General features: G+C 41.4%; 1 protein-coding gene across 3 annotated transcripts in view; it reads left to right on the top strand.

The window, feature by feature from the left end:
• The window catches only part of LOC117663214 (tenascin-X-like), a 135,986-nt gene that overhangs the window by 39,942 nt on the left and 73,918 nt on the right, over window positions 1-22,126 (top strand). For 2 of the 3 annotated variants that reach the window (XM_060688297.2, XM_087883979.1), the window contains exons 6-11: window positions 2,302-2,583; window positions 6,184-6,894; window positions 8,619-8,948; window positions 14,685-15,014; window positions 17,272-17,601; window positions 20,950-21,279. In XM_060688297.2, the coding sequence (XP_060544280.2) occupies window positions 2,302-2,583; window positions 6,184-6,894; window positions 8,619-8,948; window positions 14,685-15,014; window positions 17,272-17,601; window positions 20,950-21,279 (2,313 nt within the window). The remainder of the gene's footprint in view (window positions 1-2,301; window positions 2,584-6,183; window positions 6,895-8,618; window positions 8,949-14,684; window positions 15,015-17,271; window positions 17,602-20,949; window positions 21,280-22,126) is intronic. The other variant, XM_087883978.1, reaches the window with a different exon arrangement.

The following is a 22,126-nucleotide window of genomic DNA, read 5'->3' on the forward strand; positions in this document are numbered from 1 at the left end:
ACTGCAGCTGTTAAATTAATAACACAGTTGTTAGGTGAATCTGGCATCCCCATTGACTTTGCTCGTCAGAAGGCCACAAAAGGGGATCACTGCAACCGTCATGAACCAGTTGTCCCGCATACGAATGTACAGGTCATTAAGTGAATCATGCAGTCGTTAAGCAAAGCCAGTTGACCTTTTGATTTTGCTTGTCAGAAGCTGTCTGAGAAGATTGCAAGTGGCAATCACGTGATTCCCCAGGATGCTGCAACAGTGTAATTACACGCCGGTTGCCAAGCGACAGAATCATGATCACATGACTGTGGAGGGGGGGTCACTGCGACAGTCATATATGCAAGGACTGGTCATACATCACTTCTCTCAGTGCCATTGTCATTTGAATGGATGCTAAATACAGTAGAATAGAATAGAATAGAATTCTTTATTGGCCAAGTGTGATTGAACACACAAGGAATTTGTCTTGGTGCATATGCTCGTGGTGTACATAAAGAGACAAGATACATTCGTCAAGAATCATAAGATACAACCAGGGGTAGGTTCTACTTACCTTTACTACTGGTTCGCAACAGGGCCACACGCGCAGAATGACGTCATCATTTTGATGACGTCAGGGTCAGTGGGCGGAGCCTCCCGCCGGTTTTACTATCGGTTCTATAGAACTGGTGCGAACCGGGGGCAACCCACCACTGGGTACAACACTTAATGATAGTCATAGGGTACAAATAAGCAATCAAATCATTTTAGGAAACAGTCAATATAAATCATAAGGATACAAGCAACAAGGTTACAGTCATACAGTCATAAGTGGGAGGAGATGGGTGATAGGAACAATGAGAAGATTAATAGCGGTGCAGACTTAGTAAATAGTTTGACAGTGTTGAGGGAATTATTTGTGTAGCAGTGATGTCATTTGGGAAAAAAATGTTCTTGTGTCTAATTGTTCTGGTCTGCAGTGCTCTATAGCAGTGGTCCCCAACCCCCGGTCCGCGGACCGGTGCCAGGCCGTGGAGTACCTGGCACCGGGCCGCGCAGCGGCCGGGGGACATGAACGCTGCAGCGCAAAGGCTCCTGGGCCGTGCGCAATGGGCCGTGCGCAAAAGCTCCTGGGCCGTGCCCCCACCCCTGCGCGTGCTCAGCGGGCCGCGGCGATAAAAAGGTTGGTGACCACTGCTCTATAGAATCATTTTGAGGGTAGGAGTTGAAACAGTTTATGTCCAGGATGCAAGGGGTCCCCAAATTTGGTTGTAAGTCAAGGATTTTCCTGTAATACTAGAATGCTTTTTTCCCTCTCATTTTTTGTAAATTCTTTATGCAATTTTTAGATTTTGCCAGATTTCAATGTGTTCTTTTTTCTTCCTCTTTCTTTCTATTTCTCCCCCCGCCATTTTTATTCTCCAAATATCATTATAAATAAATAAAAAGAGTGAACATCCTCATTAAGGTCCTGATTGGACCTGTTCTAATCATCTATAAAATTAGTAAGAGGGAAAAATGCATTAAAATGGATTTAAGAGGAGGTAAATCAGGCCATTATTGAATAATGGTTTATATCTCCCAGTTTGTTATATTATGTTCTCTGCATTTGATCCTTACTTGCATTAAATAGCTGCAGCTCCTGTTATTCCTTGTTTAGGAATAACTAGTCTGGGATGCAAGAGTCGTAATGTCTGTGGAGATTCTCAGTCATCCAAGTCATGTTTGTTCCAAATGTGTTTTTTTTTTTCAAAAGACAACTGGACTTTCTTTGTTTTTCCCTGAAGATGTTTTGCTTCTTATCCAAGAAGCTTCTTCAGTTCTGACTGGTGGAGAATGGAAGCTTTTGCAACACAGTCCTTTCAGCGGTTCCAAGAAGGTTCCACACCTATTTGCGCTATTCAGGTGACCCTGAGGTAAACCTCCAAGTGGCCTCAATGACTCTCTGAAAGCGTGCTAACAACCAGATAACTGCAAGGAATATCAATCCTTCCATTCTGCATCGTTTGGTCAGAACTGAAGAAGCTTCTTGGATGAGAAGTGAAACATCTTCAAGGAAACCAAAATAAAAAAGTCCAGTTGCCTCTTGAAAAAAGCACCTTTGAGACAAGGGTCTTGATGACCACTAGATGGCAGCAAATATCTATACTATTTTTTTTTCTAGCTCTTTGCTACCATTTTGATTTTACAGGCCAGATGTGGTACCCCTACTCTTATTTACTCCTTTCGTTAACAAGCCCATCTCTTTCCACCTCCAGTTGTTCCCTACCCTTATTCCCACTCCCATTGCAACATTTTGTGTTTCATGTATCTCTTCCTTTTCCCCAGGAGTGGCTCCTCCCACTGGTCTGCAGTCACCACAAGTGTCAGGAAACTCCTTGACCTTGCAATGGGAACCACCTACCTCCCGCCCTGATGGCTACATCCTCAGCTACATCCCTCTGGTTTCCACTCGACCTGTTCAAGCCATGAAACGTATAGAGCTGCCCGCAGCCCCTGAGCGGGTCACCCTGGAAGACCTGGAGAGCAGAACGCGATACCGCATCACCTTGGTTGCCCGTCAGAGTGGTGAGAACAGCCGAGCCACCAGCATTGTGGTCAGCACCACAGGTAGATCACTAGTGTCTTGACTACCTCGGTCTAGAACCGTGATGGCGAACCTATGGCATGCGTGCCAGAGGTGGCACGCAGAGTCCTCTCCGTGGGCACACGCACTGTCACCAGCTGCTCTTCTGGTTTCCGGCACTGGCCGGCTGGTCTTCACCTGAAAACGGCCTGAAAAATGGCCAAAAAAGAGGCCGTTTTCCGGCCTGTTTTGGGGCCTTTCTTCGGGACAAAAATGGCCAGAAAACGGCCCGGAAAACAGCCAGAAAACGGCTGGAAAAATAGCCAAAAAACAGGCATACATGTGCCAGCCAGTTGGTCTTTGGGTTTCCGGTACTCTGGTGCACACATATGCACGCAAATGCACACATGTTCTGGTTTGGGCACTCGGTGCCAAAAAGGTTCTCCATCATTGCTCTAGAACTTCCTTTTGTCTGGAAATGTCTGTCGAGATTCTCAATCATCTAGGTTGTCCCAAAGGTGCTTTTTCTGAAAGGCAACTGGATTTTCTTGGTTTTTTTTTTTTCCCTTTGAAAACATTTTGCTTCTCATTCAAGAAGCTTCTTCAGTTTTGACTGACTGGTGGGGAATGGAAGGATTTATATTCTTTGCAGTTATTTGGTCATTAGCACTTAAATATGAGTCAGTAGCGTGCAGCGGCAGCCAAAAAAGCCAGCGCAATCCTAAATTGCATTAACAGAGGAATACAATAAAGTTCAAGTGAGGTACTAATACCACTTTATAAAGCCTTAGTAAGACCACACCTAAAATGAAAATGAACTGGGCTGCTATCTAGGGCACAGAATACTGAATCGTGCATGTTGGGCTAATTGGATCTTTATGTGAAGTGACCAGCACCTCAGAGATTTATTTATTTATTTATTTATTTCCATTTCTATACCGCCCTTCTCCAAACAGGACTCAGGGCGGTGAACAGCCAAAGTAAAAAACAGAACATACAAAATTTAAAAACAGTTTAAAATAATTAAATATTTTGGCCGTAAATTAAAACAACCCAATTTAAAATCAATTTAAAATTTAACTCAAGCCAGCCCAGCTAGTTGAAATAAATAGGTTTTCAGGGCCCGACGAAAAATCTGGAGGTCTGTTATTGTACGTATCTCTGGGGGGAGGCTGTTCCAGAGGGTAGGCGCCACCACAGAGAAGGCTTTCTCCCTGGGGGTCGCCAGCCGACATTGTCTGGCGGACGGCACCCTGAGGAGGCCCACTCTGTGCGAGCGTACTGGCCGGTGGGAGACTATTGGTGGCAGAAGGCGGTCTCGTAAATACCCCGGCCCTAACCCATGGAGCGCTTTAAAGGTGGTCACCAACACCTTGAAGCGCACCCGGAAGACCACCGAGAGCCAGTGCAGCTCGTGCAGGAGAGATACTACCCCAAATGATAGCTATGTGTTGAGTTCTCCCCATCTGGTGACCATGTGATGAGAAATAACCAATACCAGGGCTTAAAAAGGCAGAGGAAGGCACAACATTATATAATATCATAGATGTCCAAATGTGTGGACTTCAACTCCTAGAATTCCTCACTCAGCCATACTGGCTAAAGAATTCTGGGAGTTGAAGCCCACATATCTTAAAGTTGCCAAGGTTGAAAAACACTGCTTTTAAGCGATATTGATTTGGGGCAGAATTTTAAGAATATTTGTTCTCCAGAGTACAATTTTTCTGTCCCAAATTTTTCTGTAACAGCATCCTTGATCCTTGATTCTCTAGGCTAACCTAGAATCTTTGGCCTTCAGTTTCACAGCTTCCCACAAAGATATTTATGTTTTATAGTTCTGTGAACTAAATTAGCAGCCCAGATTGTTCAGCATCCTTAGAAAAATCATTCTTCCATTGTTTGGTCAATAATGGCTCATTTAAGCTTTATTTGCATTGCAGGGTGTGTTGAAACGACCAGAAATAAGTGTGAAAGGATTAGTGAAAAGGGTTTCTGCATTCTTTCACCATGGAAGCCTTTCCTCATAGTTACATTACCTTTTTTCTACTCTTTTTTTAAGTCTTCGTTTTTTCCCCTTCCTTCAACAGTTATGATTGCAATGCCTTTTCTTTATTTGAACTTCCTCTATGTAATCCACAGATCTCTGAAAAACAGACCACGGGAGTTTCCTGGATGCAATGTATAAAAAGACCAACACTAACTCCATCTGTTTTTATTGCAGCTTTGAGGAAATTCAGGATCGGCAGCATGGATAAGTCACCAAGTCTAACTTTTGTAGTGGGATGTGCCAATCTAAACAGTGCATTCAGAAAGTATTCAGAGCCCCTTCGCTTTTGTCAATTTTGCTATGCTGCAGCCTGATTCTACAGTTGTCGAACTTCGTTTTTCCCCTTCATTGATCTACATTCAGTACCCCATCATGACAAAGTGAAAACAGAATTTTAAAAATGTCAGTAAATTTATTAAAAAGAAAAAAAAATTGAAATGCCTTTCCAAATCACATCCAAATGATTTAATTTACCACAGGTGGACTCCCTTCAAGGTGTAGAAACATGCTACCAAAGATCAAGAGAAATGGGAGGAATCTGAGTTTCACGTGTTGTTGCAAGGGGTCTGAATACTTATGCCAATATGATATTTCAGTTTTTTTTCTTTTTAATAAATGTACAGACGTTTCTAAAATTCTGTTTTCACTTTGTCATGATGCGGTACTACTGAATGTAGATTAATGAGGGAAAAATGAATTTCAACAACTGTAGAATCAGTCTGCAGCAGTGGTGAAATCCAATTTTTTTTACTACTGGTTCTGTGGGCGTGGCTTGGTGGGTGTGCTGTGGCTTGGTGGGTGTGGTTTGGTGGGCATGGTAGGAGAAGGATACTGCAAAATTTCCATTCCCACCCCACTCCAGGGGAAGGATGATGCAAAATCTCCATTCCCACCCCATTCTGGGGTCAGCCAGAGGTAGTATTTGCCGATTCTCTGAACTACTCAAAATTTCCGCTACCAGTTTTCCAGAACCTGTCAGAACCTGCTGGATTTCACCCCTGGTCTGCAGCATAACAAAATTGACAAAAGTGAAGGGGGTCTGAATACTTTCTGAATGCCCAATGGTGGGGAAATTAAAAAGCTAGGTTAAATAGCTAGCATACAGGTAGTCCTCGACTTACAGCCGCAGTTGAGCCCAAAATTTCTTATTGCTAAACGAGACAGTTGTTAAGTGATTTGTGCCCCATTTTACAGCCTTTCTTGCCACCGTTGTTAAGTGAATCACGGCACTTGTTAAGTTAGTAACCCAGTTGTTAAGCGAATCTGGCGTCCCCATTGATTTTGCTTGTTGGAAGGTCACCCCAAAAAATGATCACATGACCCCGGGACACTGCAACTGTCATAAATATGAGTCAGTTGCCAAGCGTCTACATTTTGACCACGTGACCATGGGGATGTTGCAACAGTCATAAATGTGAAAAATGGTCCTAAGTAAGTCCTTTTTTTCAGTGCCATTGTAGATTACACACTGACACTAAACGAACTGTTGTAAGTCAAGGACTACCTGTATTTCTAGTCGATAGCCATACATCTCACCTCCATGACTTGTTCCCGCTGAGTACTTTGCCATAACCTCCTGCATTTTCAATCCCACCAGCACCAGCTCCAATTCAACCAAGTCGCAACTACTTGACACCACCCCCCTCTTCCCATAAAAAGCCAGACACTCCCTCTTCTGAGCCTGAAGAGAAGAAACCAGGCACTAAACCACATCCGCGTCGCCGCCCCACCAACACCACCTTATTGACTAAGGAGCACTTCCTGAAGAGAATGACCCAGAATATCTCATCCAAACTGTCCCCATACAACGGGACCCTCCTAGAGCGGCTTGAGAGCTACCTCCGAGCCATCAATTTCCCTCTCCGAGGCAACCAGACAATCCAGAGCGTGGCCAGGGACATCTACCTCTACCTCAAACGGATGAAGCCCATCGAATTTCAAGAGAGGGTTGAAGAACGTCTCGTCCAAGAAACCAGCAACTTGCCTCTGAAAAGGGAATTCCCAATAACCGAAGCAGAGAGTGTCTATTCAGATGGATACCTCCGTCCGGACCATGCCAAGCCAACGGTGGTGACCAGCTCCCCAGACCACATTGAGGTGTCTTTGGACAGCGTGAGGGGGATCTCTGACCATGTGGTCATCCGCTACCGAAACATGGTGACTGGAGAAAGAAAGGAGTTGGTGGTCCCTGGGGATGCTTCCACGGCGACCATCACCGGATTGTCACCTGGGACAACCTACTTGATGGAAATTCATGGTGTCATGAAAGGACATTCCTCTAAGTCATACTCCTTTATAACTGCCACAGGTACCAGCCGTCCACCATGGCAGTTTTCTCTCTCCTTTTGCCTATAATAGTCGCATCACATGCCTTGTTTGTGTTGTTGCAAAGTCGAGCTTCTGCAGCACCCACACATGGCCAAATATGTAATCACACGTTGCTTTCACGTCCTTCCCAAAGTTGCTTGGATGGTAGGCTGCTGACTATTTTCCTCCCTTAAAAGAAAGGCTTTCTTCTTCGCCATATTGCTTTCACGCAGACGTCGCAACCTCCACCAGCTAATTTCTTCTCCAAGCCAAAATGCGCCTTTATTTGCTGCTCCAAAGTTTGTTTGATCTGTTCTAGTTTTGCTACACGCCACTTCTTATAGCCAAAGTGTTTCCCATCCATCTTTTCTATGTTGTCCAGAGTTCCTCTGACGTCTACTTGCAAACTATGGGATGTTTTTCCACACAATCACATGAAGGATTTTATTAGAATTGTGGATGATAACATATGTAAAGAGCTTAGAGAACACAGAGAAGTGACTGAAATATACTGAATTATTTCTTAATAATTTAAAACCTGACTTTCTTCTGAAGACATTCCCATTTTTATCCTTACAGTGATCCTGAGAAAGAATAATTTCTTCAATATCACCCCACAGCAGCCCCTGTCTGTTATATATAAATTTACGTCCAATATTCTCCTGATTTACTGAAAGGTTTTACACAATTTGGCAAAACATTTCTCAATATGTTGGCTCACATAGATACAAGCGAAAGCCAGGGTTTGTCAAAACTGAAGAGATCAAAATCAGACCATCAAAACATTCACGTGTGGGTGTTGAAATCATGCTGAAAATTATCTTTGGGTAGCGCATTGTCCTGGTCTTATATGTTATTTGAATCTCCTGTCTTATATGTTATTTGAATTTTTAACACGCCACTCGCTTTCTTTTCAGCCACAGTCAGGTGCTGATAGTTGTTCAAGTGAAGTCTGTTTGTGTTTTTAATCACTTTAATCTTTCAGGCTTCCAGTTCTTGCCTTGATGTTATATTTATGTGGCTGAAAACTTTCTTTTCAGCTTCCGTTCCAGCAATGTTGGCTTTCAGTGTCAAGCCAGTTTATGTCGTTGCTCTGCTATTGTTGCCACTGCTGCTGTTGCCACCACCTTCACACCTCCAAACCACAACCTCCAAGTGTCTGTCTTGCCGTTTAGCTGGGATTTCTAGGTTTTTATTTTCCGAAATGAAGGGAACCTAAGATCAGCTCTGATACATGTCTGGCTAGCATACCTCTCTGTTGAACTGAACCTTAGGGCTGATTCCCACAATATTGTCAGGCAGCTTCTACCTCCCACTGTGTTGAGTGAACTATCACAGTGAGCCATAAAATGGATGACAGATAGTCCATGAGTTACTACCACAATAGAGTCTGCCTATCACGGTTATAATTTGTGACGGTTGTAAAGAGGATCCATCACGTGACAAATTCGATGTTACTACCATTTGTGCGGTGATCGTTAAGTAAACATTGGGCGCAGTTTTGCCAAAATTGGAAGTAAAATGTCACGTTTGGGCAAAACCGATGTAAAATAGGGACAATTAGGACATTAGGACAAAAGGGGACATTAGGATATTAGGACTAAGGTGCTTTAAGTAAAATCCACAAAGTAGAGAAATATGCTAGCCAGACAAACTAAGGGAGGAAGTTGATGAAACTTTAAAAAAAAAATCTGATTCCCTCACCTCAAATCTCTTTTCCTTCAGCTCCAAGTTCACCAACAAATGACAAGATCCAAACCATCTTCCCATCCACCTCAACTCCCGAAGATCCACTGAAGAACCTACAAGTGACCGAAGTTTCTCCAAACCAGCTCCGTGTGACATGGTCAGCCCCACCCGATTTCTTCCACAAGTTTTCCCTCTACTATAGGGACCCCAAATCTGGGGCACCTCCCCAAAAAATCAGCATTCCAGGGACAGAGAGAAGTGTCGACTTAATGGATTTGCACCCTGGTACGGATTATGAAATAGAGTTGCACGGAGAGAGACCTGGTGGAAGCTATAACGCCCCCTTCTCAACAAAAATAATTACAGGTACCCTCACTATCTTCCTTGAATTCGTCAAGTTCTAACTGACATTTTGATTTTTGTTCTATTCCAGATGTCCTTTTTCCAGCAAAGATGATGATAGAATGTATATTTCTGATGTGATGGAAGGACATTGCCTGAGCCACCGACCATTGCGTTTCATCTGTGTCCTGATGCACTCTGTGTCATTGCTCATGATTCTGACTCCCACATAGAACATAGAGTAAAGGAGTTGGAAGGGACCTTGGAGGTCTTCTAGACCAACCCCTGGCCCATGGCAGGAGATCTTATGCTACCGGTAGTCCTCGACTTACAACAGTTAGCATCCCCCATGATCATGTGATCAAAATTTGGACCCTTGGCAACTGGTTCATATTTATGACCTTTGCTGTGTCCCGGAGTCACGTGATCCCATTTTGTGACCTTCTGACAAGCAAACTTCTGAGTAACACCCCCAACGAAAGAAGACTCCGAGGCTTGAAGTTCCTCAAAGTTCCGTTTTATTAGAGATGTCATATTGGCATATCTGGGAAAACCCGAATCTGAAAGCTTCCAGGTTTTCCCCACCCAAAGGAAAGTCCAAGTCCCTGCCCAGCACCCACAAGTCCATCACACGAACCAATCAAGCACCGTCCCAACTGGAGATGCCTCCCAGTTCCAGCCCTCCAGAGGCAGGGCAAGATGTCCTTGACTCTCTGAGAAAGGAATGTTCTTATGACTGTATATCACCTTGCTCCATCCAATCCCCACTCCCAGTTTTCCACAGTAGTAAATGTGGCAGGCCTGAAGATCCAATGCAAAAGAGGGCTTCCAGGCCTGACAGTCAGTGGAGAAACAGATTCATTTCACAACCATGTTACTAAGTTAACAACTGCAATGACTCACTTAACCACTGAGGCAAGAAAAGACGTAAAATGAGGCAAAACTCAGATAACCAATGTCTCACTTAACAAGAGAAATTTTGGGCTCCATTGTGGTTGGAAGTCAAGGAGTACCTGTATTATGGACCAATGGCTGTCCAGGCTTTTCTTGAAAACATGCAGTGATGGAGGATTCATTTGCTGGGTGAGAAGGCCCAATTCTGTTTTGATTCAGCTTCAAAGTGACCCTTTGGAGATCTAGAAGCACCCAAAGAGCAATGGGGCCAAATAAACTTTTTCCTCCATCAGAGCTTTTTTTTTCATGAACACACTACAGGTAGTCCTTGACTTACGACCCCAACTGAGCCCAAGATTTCTGTTGCCAAGTGAGACAGTTGTTAAGTAAGATTTTCGCCCCATTTGACGACCTTTCTTGCCACTGTTGTTAAGTGAATCACTGCAGTTGTTAAGTTAGTGACACGGTTGTTAAGTGAATCTGACTCCTCCAGTGACTTTGCTTGTCAGAAGCTCACAAAAGGGGATCACAGGACCTTGGGATGCTATAATCATCATAAATACATGCCAGTTCCAAGCATTCAAATTTTTGATCATGTGGCCATTTATTTATTTATTTATTTATTTATTTAATTTGTATACCGCCCTTCTCCCAGAAGGGACTCAGGGCGGTGAACAGCCAAAATTAAAAAACATACAAATGCAAAAGTTAAGATAATTAAAAAGAATTAAATCACTGGCTACCCAATTTAAAACCCCAAATCCATAAAATTTAAAATCCCAATTAAAAACCATTTAGGCTAGGCCGGCTTGATGAAATAAAAACATCTTCAGGGCTTTACGGAAGGTCCGGAGGTCCGGGATCAATCGTATTCCAGGAGGCAGCTCATTCCACAGGGCGGGTGCCCCCACAGAGAAGGCTCACCCCCTGGGGGCCGCCAGCCGACATTGCCTGACCGACGGCACCCCGAGGAGGCCCTCTCTGTGAGAGCGTATTGGCCGGTGGGAGGTTATCGGTAGCAGCAGGCGGTCTCGCAAATACCCTGGCCCTAAGCCATGGAGCGCTTTAAAGATGAGAACCAACACCTTAAAGCGCACCCGGAAGACCACCGGGAGCCAATGCAGCTCGCGCAGGAGAGGTGTTACGTGGGAGCGCCATGTCGCTCCCATAATCACCCGCGCGGCCGCATTCTGCACCAGCTGGAGCCTCCGGGTGCTCCTCAGGGGGAGCCCCACGTAGAGAGCATTGCAGTAGTCCAGGCGTGATGTAACCAAGGCATGAGTTACTGTGCACAAGGAGTCCCGATCCAGAAAGGGGCTCAACTGGCATATCAGGCGAACCTGATAAAAAGGCCCCTGGCCACGGCCGTCATATGCTCTTCTAAAGACAGCCGTGTGTCCAGGAGGACGCCCAAGTTGCGAGCCCCCTCTGTGGGGGTCAGTGACTCGCCCCCAATAGCCAGCAATGGCACCAGCTGGCTATACTGGGACCCCGGCATCCACAGCCTCTCGGTCTTGGAAGGGTTGAGCCAAAGCCTGTTCCTCCCCATCCAGACCCGCACGGCCTCCAGACACTGGGACATCACTTCGAGGGCATCATTGGGGTGGTCTGGGGTGGAAATGTACAGCGGAGTGTCATCAGCGTACAGATGGCATCGCACCCCAAAACCACAGATGATCTCACCCAGCGGCTTCACATAAATGTTGAACAGGAGCAGTGAGAGGACCGACCCTTGCGGCACCCCGCAAGCAAGGCGCCTCGAGGTCGACCTCTGCCCCCCTGCCAACACAGACTGCGACCGGTCAGAGAGATAGGAGGAGAACCACCGCAGCACGGTGCCTCCCACCCCCAATCCCTCCATCCGGTGCAGCATGATACCATGGTCGATGGTATCAAAAGCCGCTGAGAGGTCTAACAGGACCAGAACAGAGGAACAACCCCTGTCCCGAGCCCTCCAGAGATCATCCACCAATGCGACCAATGCCATCTCCGTGCTGTACCCAGGCCTGAAGCCGGACTGGCACGGATCTAGATAGACGGTTTCATCCAGGAACTGTGGGAGCTGTCGCGCAACCACACTCTCCACAACCTTCGCAACAAAGTGAAGGTCGGAGACCGGACGGTAGTTTGCCAAAACAGCCGGGTCCAGAGAAGGCTTCTTTTTTTTTTTTATTGAAAAGTTTTATGAAAAATACAAACATTTTCACCCCCCCACCCTTCCCCCCTCAACCCCCCCTCCCCTTCCCACCCTCCCTTCCCCTCCCTCCCCCCACCCCCCTCCCTAGACTTCCCAGAACGAGCACAGGGTATAGCATTCAGAAACCAAGAACTAAAATGTGCTAACAAATTATTACATTTCATATTCTCCCTAGGTCCTTAACTCCTTATAACTCAGAAAAAACAAACATAAACTACTTAATATTATTTCATTCATAAGCTATATGAATCTTCTTATTTGGATACTTCTTCTGTATGTAATCAATCCATTTTCTCCATTCCGATATATATCTCTCATTTGAATGGTCTTTAAGGTATGATGAAATTTTTGCCATTTCCGCCAAATGCACAACTTTTAATGTCCATTCCTCAATAGTAGGTGGATCTTCCTTCTTCCAATACTGTGCCACCAGTAACCTGGCAGCTGTTATTAAGTTCAAAACCAGCTTAGTCTCTATTACAGTACAATCCGTAACTATTCCAAACAGAAAAAACTGTGGTGTAAATTTAATTTTTTTCTTCAAAATATTTTGAATAATCCACCATATTTTTATCCAAAAAGCCTTAATCTTTTTACATGTCCACCATATATGAAAATATGTAGCATCTTCACACTCACATCGCCAACACTTGGGTTGTAAATTTGGATACATACAAGCTAGTTTTTTTGGGTCTAAATGCCATCTATAAAACATTTTGTAAAAATTCTCCCTTAAATTGTGTGCTTGTGTAAATCTTACATTTCTAACCCATATCTTTTCCCATGTTTCCATCATTATTGGTTCACCTACATTTTGTGCCCATTTTATCATACAATCCTTGACTAAGTCTGTTTCTGAATCTATTTCCAATAATGCATTGTACAACCTTTTTATGTGCATTTGACCTTCATCTCTTCCCCACCCCACCGGAGGCCCTCCAAAATGGCCCAATTGCCATTTCCGGGCAAAACGGGATGATCTATGCAGATACTCCCATCCTCAGAAAATAGCTAGTTGCTATAGTGGAGGAAATGGGCTTGTCTAGATGTCAAAAAGTTTGTGTATTTAGAATTGGGCATTATGAGATTCAGGAAGCACTGCCCTTGCTCTGAATTGAAGTTCTTTATCCTTAGATAAAGTTTCCATGTCAAGGAAAAAAAATTGGCACCAAAACCTCCTTAAGAGAAGGAAAAAAGGAAGGATAAAAACCTGAAAGCTAAATAACAGAATTCAGTTTCTACCTTCAAAATAATTCATGGATTAATTTTAACAGTTTATCTTTTTCATTAATTTCACTGTCCACATATTCCCTATAATTGGTTTTGCTGAATACAGATATTTTAGGGAATGCATAATTATTGATTTTGGCATCTTATTTACTGTCGTAGTGACTCATTATTTTGGCATAGGATGTTTTATACAGTTTAGCTCCTTAGCATGACTATTTATATAGGATACCTGAAACAAAACCAGTCTCTGCTCAAAATAATACCTGCTCAAAATAATACACATGTAGGTGCTATAGGTAATTCTACAATATTAACTGCAGAAAACAATTATGAAATTAAGTTTATTTTGAGATAGAACAGTTGAAGTTTTTCGGTAATTAACAATTGAGCTTCGGAAATCCAGATGTCAACATTTTTGTGCATTTTTCTTTCATTTAGTATAGGATCGGGAATATTATAATATTATTATTATTTTGATAACTTTGATAATAATAATAATATTATTATTATCAAATTTAGAGAGACCAAACATCTCACTCACAGAGTGACTCTAGAGATTTCCCGTTACTGATTCCCATGTAATAAACTGTCACATTTCAAAGGCTCAAAGATTCAAACTGCAATCAAAAGACAGACACACATACAGACAGAGAGATACAGGTAGTCCTTGACTTACAACCATTCCATTCGTGACTGTTGGAAGTTACAACAGCACTGAAAAGAGAGCCTTATGTCCATTTTTCACACTTAACATTGCAGTCTCCCCATGGTCATGGGATCAAAATTTGGGTGGTAGGCAACTGGAATGTATTTATGACGGTTGCTGTGTCCCAGGGTCATTTGGTCACCTTTTACGACCTCTTGACAAGCAAAGTCAATGGGAAAGCCAGATTCACTTAACAACCATATTACTAACTTGAAAACTGCATTGATTCATTTAACAACTGTGGTAAAAAAAAAAGGTCATAAAATGAGGCACAACTCAACTCACCTGACTAGCCAAGTTCAGCATGTTGTCTATATATGATATTTGCATCAGTACCTCACACTTAAAATTACAATAATATGGAATGGAATGGAATGGAATGGAATAGAATAGAATAGAATAGATTCTAAGTTCTGACTATTTATTTTATTTTATTTTATTTGTCAAGCATATATAAGATTACATATAAAAGTATAAACATGATTGCGAATACATGAAATGTATAGATATGATTATGAATACATGGGATGGTTATGAATAAAAGGGGACATTAGGACAATTAGGATTAGGACAATTAGGACATTAGGACAAAAGGGGACATTAGGACTAAGGTGCTTTCTCTAAAATCCACAAAGTAGAGAAATATGCTAGCCAGACTAACTAAGGGAGGAAGTTGATGAAACTTTTTTTAAAAAAAATCTGATTCCCTCACCTCAAATCTCTTTTCCTTCAGCTCCAAGTTCACCAACAAATGACAAGATCCAAACCATCTCCCCATCCACCTCAACTCCCGAAGATCCACTGAAGAACCTACAAGTGACCAAAGTTTCTCCAAACCAGCTCCGTGTGACATGGTCAGCCCCGCCCGATTTCTTCCACAAGTTTTTCCTCTACTATAGGGACCCCAAATCTGGGGCACCTCCCAAAAAAATCAGCATTCCAGGGACAGAGAGAAGTGTCGACTTAATGGATTTGCACCCTGGTACGGATTATGAAATAGAGTTGCACGGAGAGAGACCTGGTGGAAGCTATAACGCCCCCTTCTCAACAAAAATAATTACAGGTACCCTCACTATCTTCCTTGAATTTGTCAAGTTCTAACTGACATCTTGATTTTTGTTCTATTCCAGATGTCCTTTTTCCAGCAAAGAAGATGATAGAATGTATATTTCTGATGTGATGAAGGACATTGCCTAACCCACCGACCATTGCGTTTCATCTGTGTCCTGATACACTCTGTGTCATTGCTCATGATTCTGACTCCCACATAGAACATAGAGACCTACAGAGACCTATAGGGACCCCAAATCTGGGGCACCTCTCCCCCCCAAAAAAATCACCTTGCTCCCCTCCCAGTTTCCCACAGTAGTAAATTATTAGCAAGAATAGAAGAATATGGGAGGGTAGCCAGACTTAAAATTAATAAACAAAAAACCTTAACGAAAAAGCTTACAAACCAACAAGAGAAGGAGCTAGAAGATAAAATGGGAATACAAATGACAAAGAAGGTAAAATCCTTAGGAATATGGCTCACCAATAAAGTATCGTCGATTAGAGAAGATAATTACATTAAACTGACAAGACAGATAAAAAAGGATTTAGAAATTTGGACTAAGTTACAACTATCCTTTCTTGGAAAGATTGCCTCGATTAAAATGAACGTACTACCTAGAATTTTATATCTGTTTCAAGTAATTCCGATAAAACTGGGGAAGGATTTCTTCAAAGACTTTAACAAACTGATTGCAAACTACATCTGGCAGGGGAAGAAAGCAAGGATCAAAATAAAGCACCTACAGGACACAAGAGAGAGAGGAGGACTAGCACCACAGGACTTGGAGATGTACTATAAAGCAACATCACTGATTTGGATTAAGGACTGGATAGAACTCAAAAATAAAAGAATACTAACATTAGAAGGTTTTGACTTACAAAGAGGATGGCATGCATTTGTGTGGGAGGGAAAAGATAAACAAAATGGATATTTCCAACAACATATCATTAGAGAAGCACTGTTTCAAACCTGGCGGGAGATTAAAAAAACACACTATGATAAAATACCGGAATGGCTATCGACTATGGAGGCACAGATTTACCCCAACGCTATGGACATTGATAAAACGAAAACTTATAAAGATCTATGAAACAACCAAGGGGAATTAAGATCAAGGCAAGAATTGAAAGAAATGGGTAGACATTGATTGGTGGCCGTATTTACAAATAAAATCTAGGTATAAGATAGATTCGGTACAATTTGGATTCCAAAAAGGGCCATATGAATTAGACAAAATTTTACAAGGAAATGATAAATTGATAACAAAAATTTATAATGACTTATTAAGATATAAATTAGAAGAAGAAGTGGTTAAAGAAAATATGACAATTGGGGCGAAAAATTTCAGATGTAACATTGAATTGGAAAAATGGGAAAAATTATGGAATATAAATTATAAACTAACAATGTCTGTATCCTACAAAGAGAACATGTAGAAAATGTTCTATAGGTGGCACCTCCCGCCAGCTCAATTAGCAAGAATGTTCCCGATCACCTCCCCAACATGTTGGAAATGCAAGCTTCAAAAAGGAACTTATTACCATATGTGGTGGTCTTGTCAGAAAACAAAACAATTTTGGCAAATGATTAGAATACAAATAGAGGAAATCATACACCAAAAAATTGAAATGAGGCCAGAAACATTTTTATTAGGAATAATTACAGGGCAATATGAAAAAGAAATAAAATATTTAATTATCCATATATTAACGGCAGCACGAATCCATATATTAACGGCAGCACGGCAGCATCCAATTCTGCCCAGAATTGGAAGAATAACAATACACCAACAGAAGATAAAATAATTAGTAAAATTATGGAATGTGCAGAAATGGACAAACTTACAAAAGAAATACAGGAAAAAGAGGAATAGGACTATTACCTAGTATGGCAGAAATGGTATGACTGGTTGGAGAGCAAGAAAGAAAAAAGATAAAGATATAAATAAGAAGACAAAAATTATATATAAGAAATTAGGTACCATTTAAGGAAAATAGTGAATTAAATATGTAGATTAAGAAAAGATAAAGAGAGGATGTATTAGGAATATAGATACAAGAGATACAGTAGAAAAAAATAGAGAAAAGGTATAAATATAAATACAGATCACCGATACGATAAACTTGAAAAGAAGATGTAAAGATTTGATTTATGTTTATTTGTTTTGTATGTTTTGTTGTGGTTTGTATGTTTGTTTGTACTTTTTAATAATAAAAATAGTAAAAAAAAATTCTGATTCCCTCACCTCAAATCTCTTTTCCTTCAGCTCCAAGTTCACCAACAAATGACAAGATCCAAACCATCTCCCCACCTGCCTCAACTCCCGAAGATCCACTGAAGAACCTACAAGTGACTGAAGTTTCTCCAAACCAGCTCCGTGTGACATGGTCAGCCCCGCCCAATTTCTTCCACAAGTTTTCCCTCTACTATAGGGATCCCAAATCTGGGGCACCTCCCAAAAAAATCAGCATTCCAGGGACAGAGAGAAGTGTCGACTTAATGGATTTGCACCCTGGTACGGATTATGAAATAGAGTTGCACGGAGAGAGACCTGGTGGAAGCTACAGCGCCCCCTTCTCGACAAAAATAATTACAGGTACCCTCACTATCTTCCTTGAATTTGTCAAGTTCTAACTGACATCTTGATTTTTGTTCTATTCCAGATGTCTTTTTTCCAGCAAAGAAGATGATAGAATGTATATTTCTGATGTGATGAAGGACATTGCCTGAGCCACCGACCATTGTGTTTCATTAGTGTCCTGATGCATTCTGTGTCATTGCTCATGATTCTGACTCCCACATAGAACATAGAGTAAAGGAGTTGGAAGGGACCTTGGAGGTCTTCTAGACCAACCCCTGGCCCATGGCAGGAGATCTTATGCTACCGGTAGTCCTTGATTTACAAAAGTTTGCTTAGTGACCGTTCAAAGTTACAACAGCACTGAAAAATAGGATTTATGACCGTTTTTCATGGTTACGACCTTTATAGCATCCCCCGTGATCATGTTCATATTTATGACCTTTGCTGTGTCCCGGAGTCATGTGATCCCATTTTGTGACCTTCTGACAAGCAAAGTCAATGTCAGGGTTCCGAGTAACACCCCGAACGAAAGAAGACTCAGAGGCTTGAAGTTCCTCAAAGTTCCATTTTATTAGAGATGTCATATTGGCACATCTGGGAAAACCCGAATCTGAAAGTTTCCAGGTTTTCCCCACCCAAAGGAAAGTCCAAGTCCCTGCCCAGCACCCACATGTTCATCACATGGTCCAATCAAGCACCGTCCCAACTGGAGATGCCTCCCAGTTCCAGCCCTCCACCGGCAGGGCAAGATGTCCTTGACTCTCTGAGAAAGGAATGTTCTTATGACTGTATATCACCTTGCTCCATCCAATTCCCCCTCCCAGTTTTCCACAGTAGTAAATGTGGCAGGCCTGAAGATCCAATGCAAAAGATGGCTTCCAGGCCTAACAGTCAATGGGGAAACCAGATTCATTTCACAACCGTGTTGTGACCCCAACTGAGCCCAAGATTTCTGTTGCCAAGTGAGACAGTTGTTAAGTGAGTTTTTCACCCCATTTGATGACCTTTCTTGCCACCGTTGTTAAGTGAATCACTGCAGTTGTTAAGTTAGTGACACGGTTGTTAAGTGAATCTGACTCCTCCAGTGACTTTGCTTGTCATAAACTCACAAAAGGGGATTACAGGACCTTGGGACGCTATAATCATCATAAATACATGCCAGTTCCAAGCATTCGAATCTTTGATCATGTGGCCATGGGAGTGCTACAATGGTTGTGTGAAAAATAGACATAAGTCACTCTTTTCACTGCTGTTGTAACTTTGAATAGTCACTAAATGAATGGTTGTAAGTCAAGGATTACTGTTATTTGCTTGGACATTGCATGTTATGTGAATGCAGCAGTTACGAATTTTAAAGCCAAGTTAAGCATGTTGTCTAATATTTGTATCAATTCCTCACACTTAAAATTATGAATAGAATAGAATAGAATAGAATAGAATAGAATAGAATAGAATAGAATAGAATAAACAGAGTTGGAAGGGACCTTGTTGGTCATCTAGTCCAACCCCCTGCCCAAGCTGGAAACCCACACCATTTCTGAACAAATTTCCCTTGTTTAAATTTAAGGTAAACAAAGTATACTTATGTAAAAGGTGGATTAAAAATGAGAGAACGGGATGATCTATGTAGATACTCCCATCCTCAGAAAATAGCTAGTTGCTATAGTGGAGGAAATGGGCTTGTCTAGATGTCAAAAAGTTTGTGTATTTAGAATTGGGCGTTATGAGATTCAGGAAGCACTGCCCTTACTCTGAATTGAAGTTCTTTATCCTTAGATAAAGTTTCCATGTCAAGAAAAAAAAAATTGGCACCAAAACCTCCTTAAGAGAAGGAAAAAAGGAAGGATAAAAACCTGAAAGCTAAATAACAGAATTCAGTTTCTACCTTCAAAATAATTCATGGATTAATTTTAACAGTTTATCTTTTTAAATTAATTTCACTGTCCACATATTCCCTATAATTGGTTTTGCTGAATACAGATATTTTAGAGAATGCATAATTATTGATTTTGGCATCTTATTTACTGTCGTAGTGACTCATTATTTTGGCATAGGATGTTTTATACAGCTTAGCTCCTTAGCATGACTATTTATATAGGATACCTGAAACAGAACCAGTCTCTGCTCAAAATAATACCTGCTCAAAATAATACACATGTAGGTGCTATGGGTAATTCTACAATATTAACTGCAGAAAACAATTATGAAATTAAGTTTATTTTGAGATAGAACAGTTGAAGTTTTTCGGTAATTAACAATTGAGCTTCGGAAATCCAGATGTCAACATTTTTGTGCATTTTTCTTTCATCTAGTATAGGATCGGGAACATTATAATATTATTATTATTTTGATAAATTTTATAATAATAATATTATTATTATTATCAAATTTAAAGAGACCAAACATCTCACTCACAGATGACTCTAGAGATTTCCCGTTACTGATTCCCATATAATAAACTGTCACATTTCAAAGGCTCAAAGATTCAAACTGCAATCAAAAGACAGACACACATACAGACAGAGAGATACAGGTAGTCCTTGACTTACAACCATTCCTTTCGTGACTGTTGGAAGTTACAACAGCACTGAAAAAAGAGCCTTATGTCCGTTTTTCACACTTAACATTGCAGTCTCCCCGTGGTCATGGGATCAAAATTTGGGTGGTAGGCAACTGGAATGTATTTATGACGGTTGCAGTGTCCCGGGGTCATTTGGTTACCTTTTACGACCTCTTGACAAGCAAAGTCAATGGGAAAGCCAGATTCACTTAACAACCATATTACTAACTTGAGAACTACAGTGATTCATTTAACAACTGTGGTAAAAAAAAGGTCATAAAATGAGGCACAACTCAACTCACCTGACTAGCCAAGTTAAGCATGTTGTCTATATATGATATTTGAACAGTACCTCACACTTAAAATTATAATAATATGGAATGGAATGGAATGGAATGGAATGGAATGGAATGGAATGGAATGGAATAGAATAGAATAGAATAGAATAGAATAGAATAGAATAGAATAGAATAAATTCTAAGTTCTGACTATTTATTTTATTTTATTTGTCAAGCATATATAAGATTACATACAAAAGTATAAACATGAGTGCGAATACATGAAATGTATAGACATGATTATGAATACATGGGATGGTTACGAATACAAGGGGACATTAGGACAATTAGGATTAGGACAATTAGGACATTAGGACAAAAGGGGACATTAGGACATTAGGACTAAGGTGCTTTCTGTAAAATCCACAAAGTAGAGAAATATGCTAGCCAGACAAACTAAGGGAGGAAGTTGATGAAACTTTTTTTTAAAACTTATTCCCTCACCTCAAATCTCTTTTCCTTCAGCTCCAAGTTCACCAACAAATGACAAGATCCAAACCATCTCCCCATCCACCTCAACTCCCGAAGATCCACTGAAGAACCTACAAGTAACCAAAGTTTCTCCAAACCAGCTCCGTGTGACATGGTCAGCCCCGCCCGATTTCTTCCACAAGTTTTCCCTCTACTATAGGGACCCCAAATCTGGGGCACCTCCCAAAAAAATCAGCATTCCAGGGACAGAGAGAAGTGTCGACTTAATGGATTTGCACCCTGGTACGGATTATGAAATAGAGTTGCACGGAGAAAGACCTGGTGGAAGCTACAGCGCCCCCTTCTCAACAAAAATAATTACAGGTACCCTCACTATCTTCCTTGAATTTGTCAAGTTCTAACTGACATCTTGATTTTTGTCCTATTCCAGATGTCTCTTTTCCAGCAAAGAAGATAGAATGTATATTTCTGATCTGATGAAGGACATTGCCTAACCTATCGACAATTGCGTTTCATCTATGTCCTGATGCACTCTGTGTCATTGCTCATGATTCTGACTCCCACATAGAACATAGAGACCTATAAAGACCTATAGGGACCCCAAATCTGGGGCACCTCCCCCCCCAAAAAAATCACCTTGCTCCCCTCCCAGTTTCCCACAGTAGTAAATTATTAGCAAGAATACAAGAATATGGGAGGGTAGCCAGACTTAAAATTAATAAACAAAAAACAAAGGCCTTAACGAAAAAGCTTACAAACCAACAAGAGAAGGAGCTAGAAGATAAAATGGGAATACAAATGACAAAGAAGGTAAAATACTTAGGAATATGGCTCACCAATAAAGTATCGTCAATTGGAGAAGATAATTACATTAAACTGACAAGACAGATAAAAAAGGATTTAGAAATTTGGACTAAGTTACAACAATCCTTTCTTGGAAAGATTGCCTCGATTAAAATGAACGTACTACCTAGAATTTTATATCTGTTTCAAGTTATTCCGATAAAACCGGGGAAGGATTTCTTCAAAGATTTTAACAAACTGATTGCAAACTACATCTGGCAGGGGAAGAAAGCAAGGATCAAAATAAAGCACCTACAGGACACAAGAGAGAGAGGAGGACTAGCACTACCGGACTTGGAAACGTACTATAAAGCAGCATCACTGATTTGGATTAAGGGCTGGACAGAACTCAAAAATAAAAGAATAC

This window comes from Pantherophis guttatus, chromosome 2, assembly GCF_059756535.1.
Source record: "Pantherophis guttatus breed Tessera chromosome 2, ASM5975653v1, whole genome shotgun sequence".
Lineage (NCBI taxonomy): Eukaryota > Metazoa > Chordata > Lepidosauria > Squamata > Colubridae > Pantherophis > Pantherophis guttatus.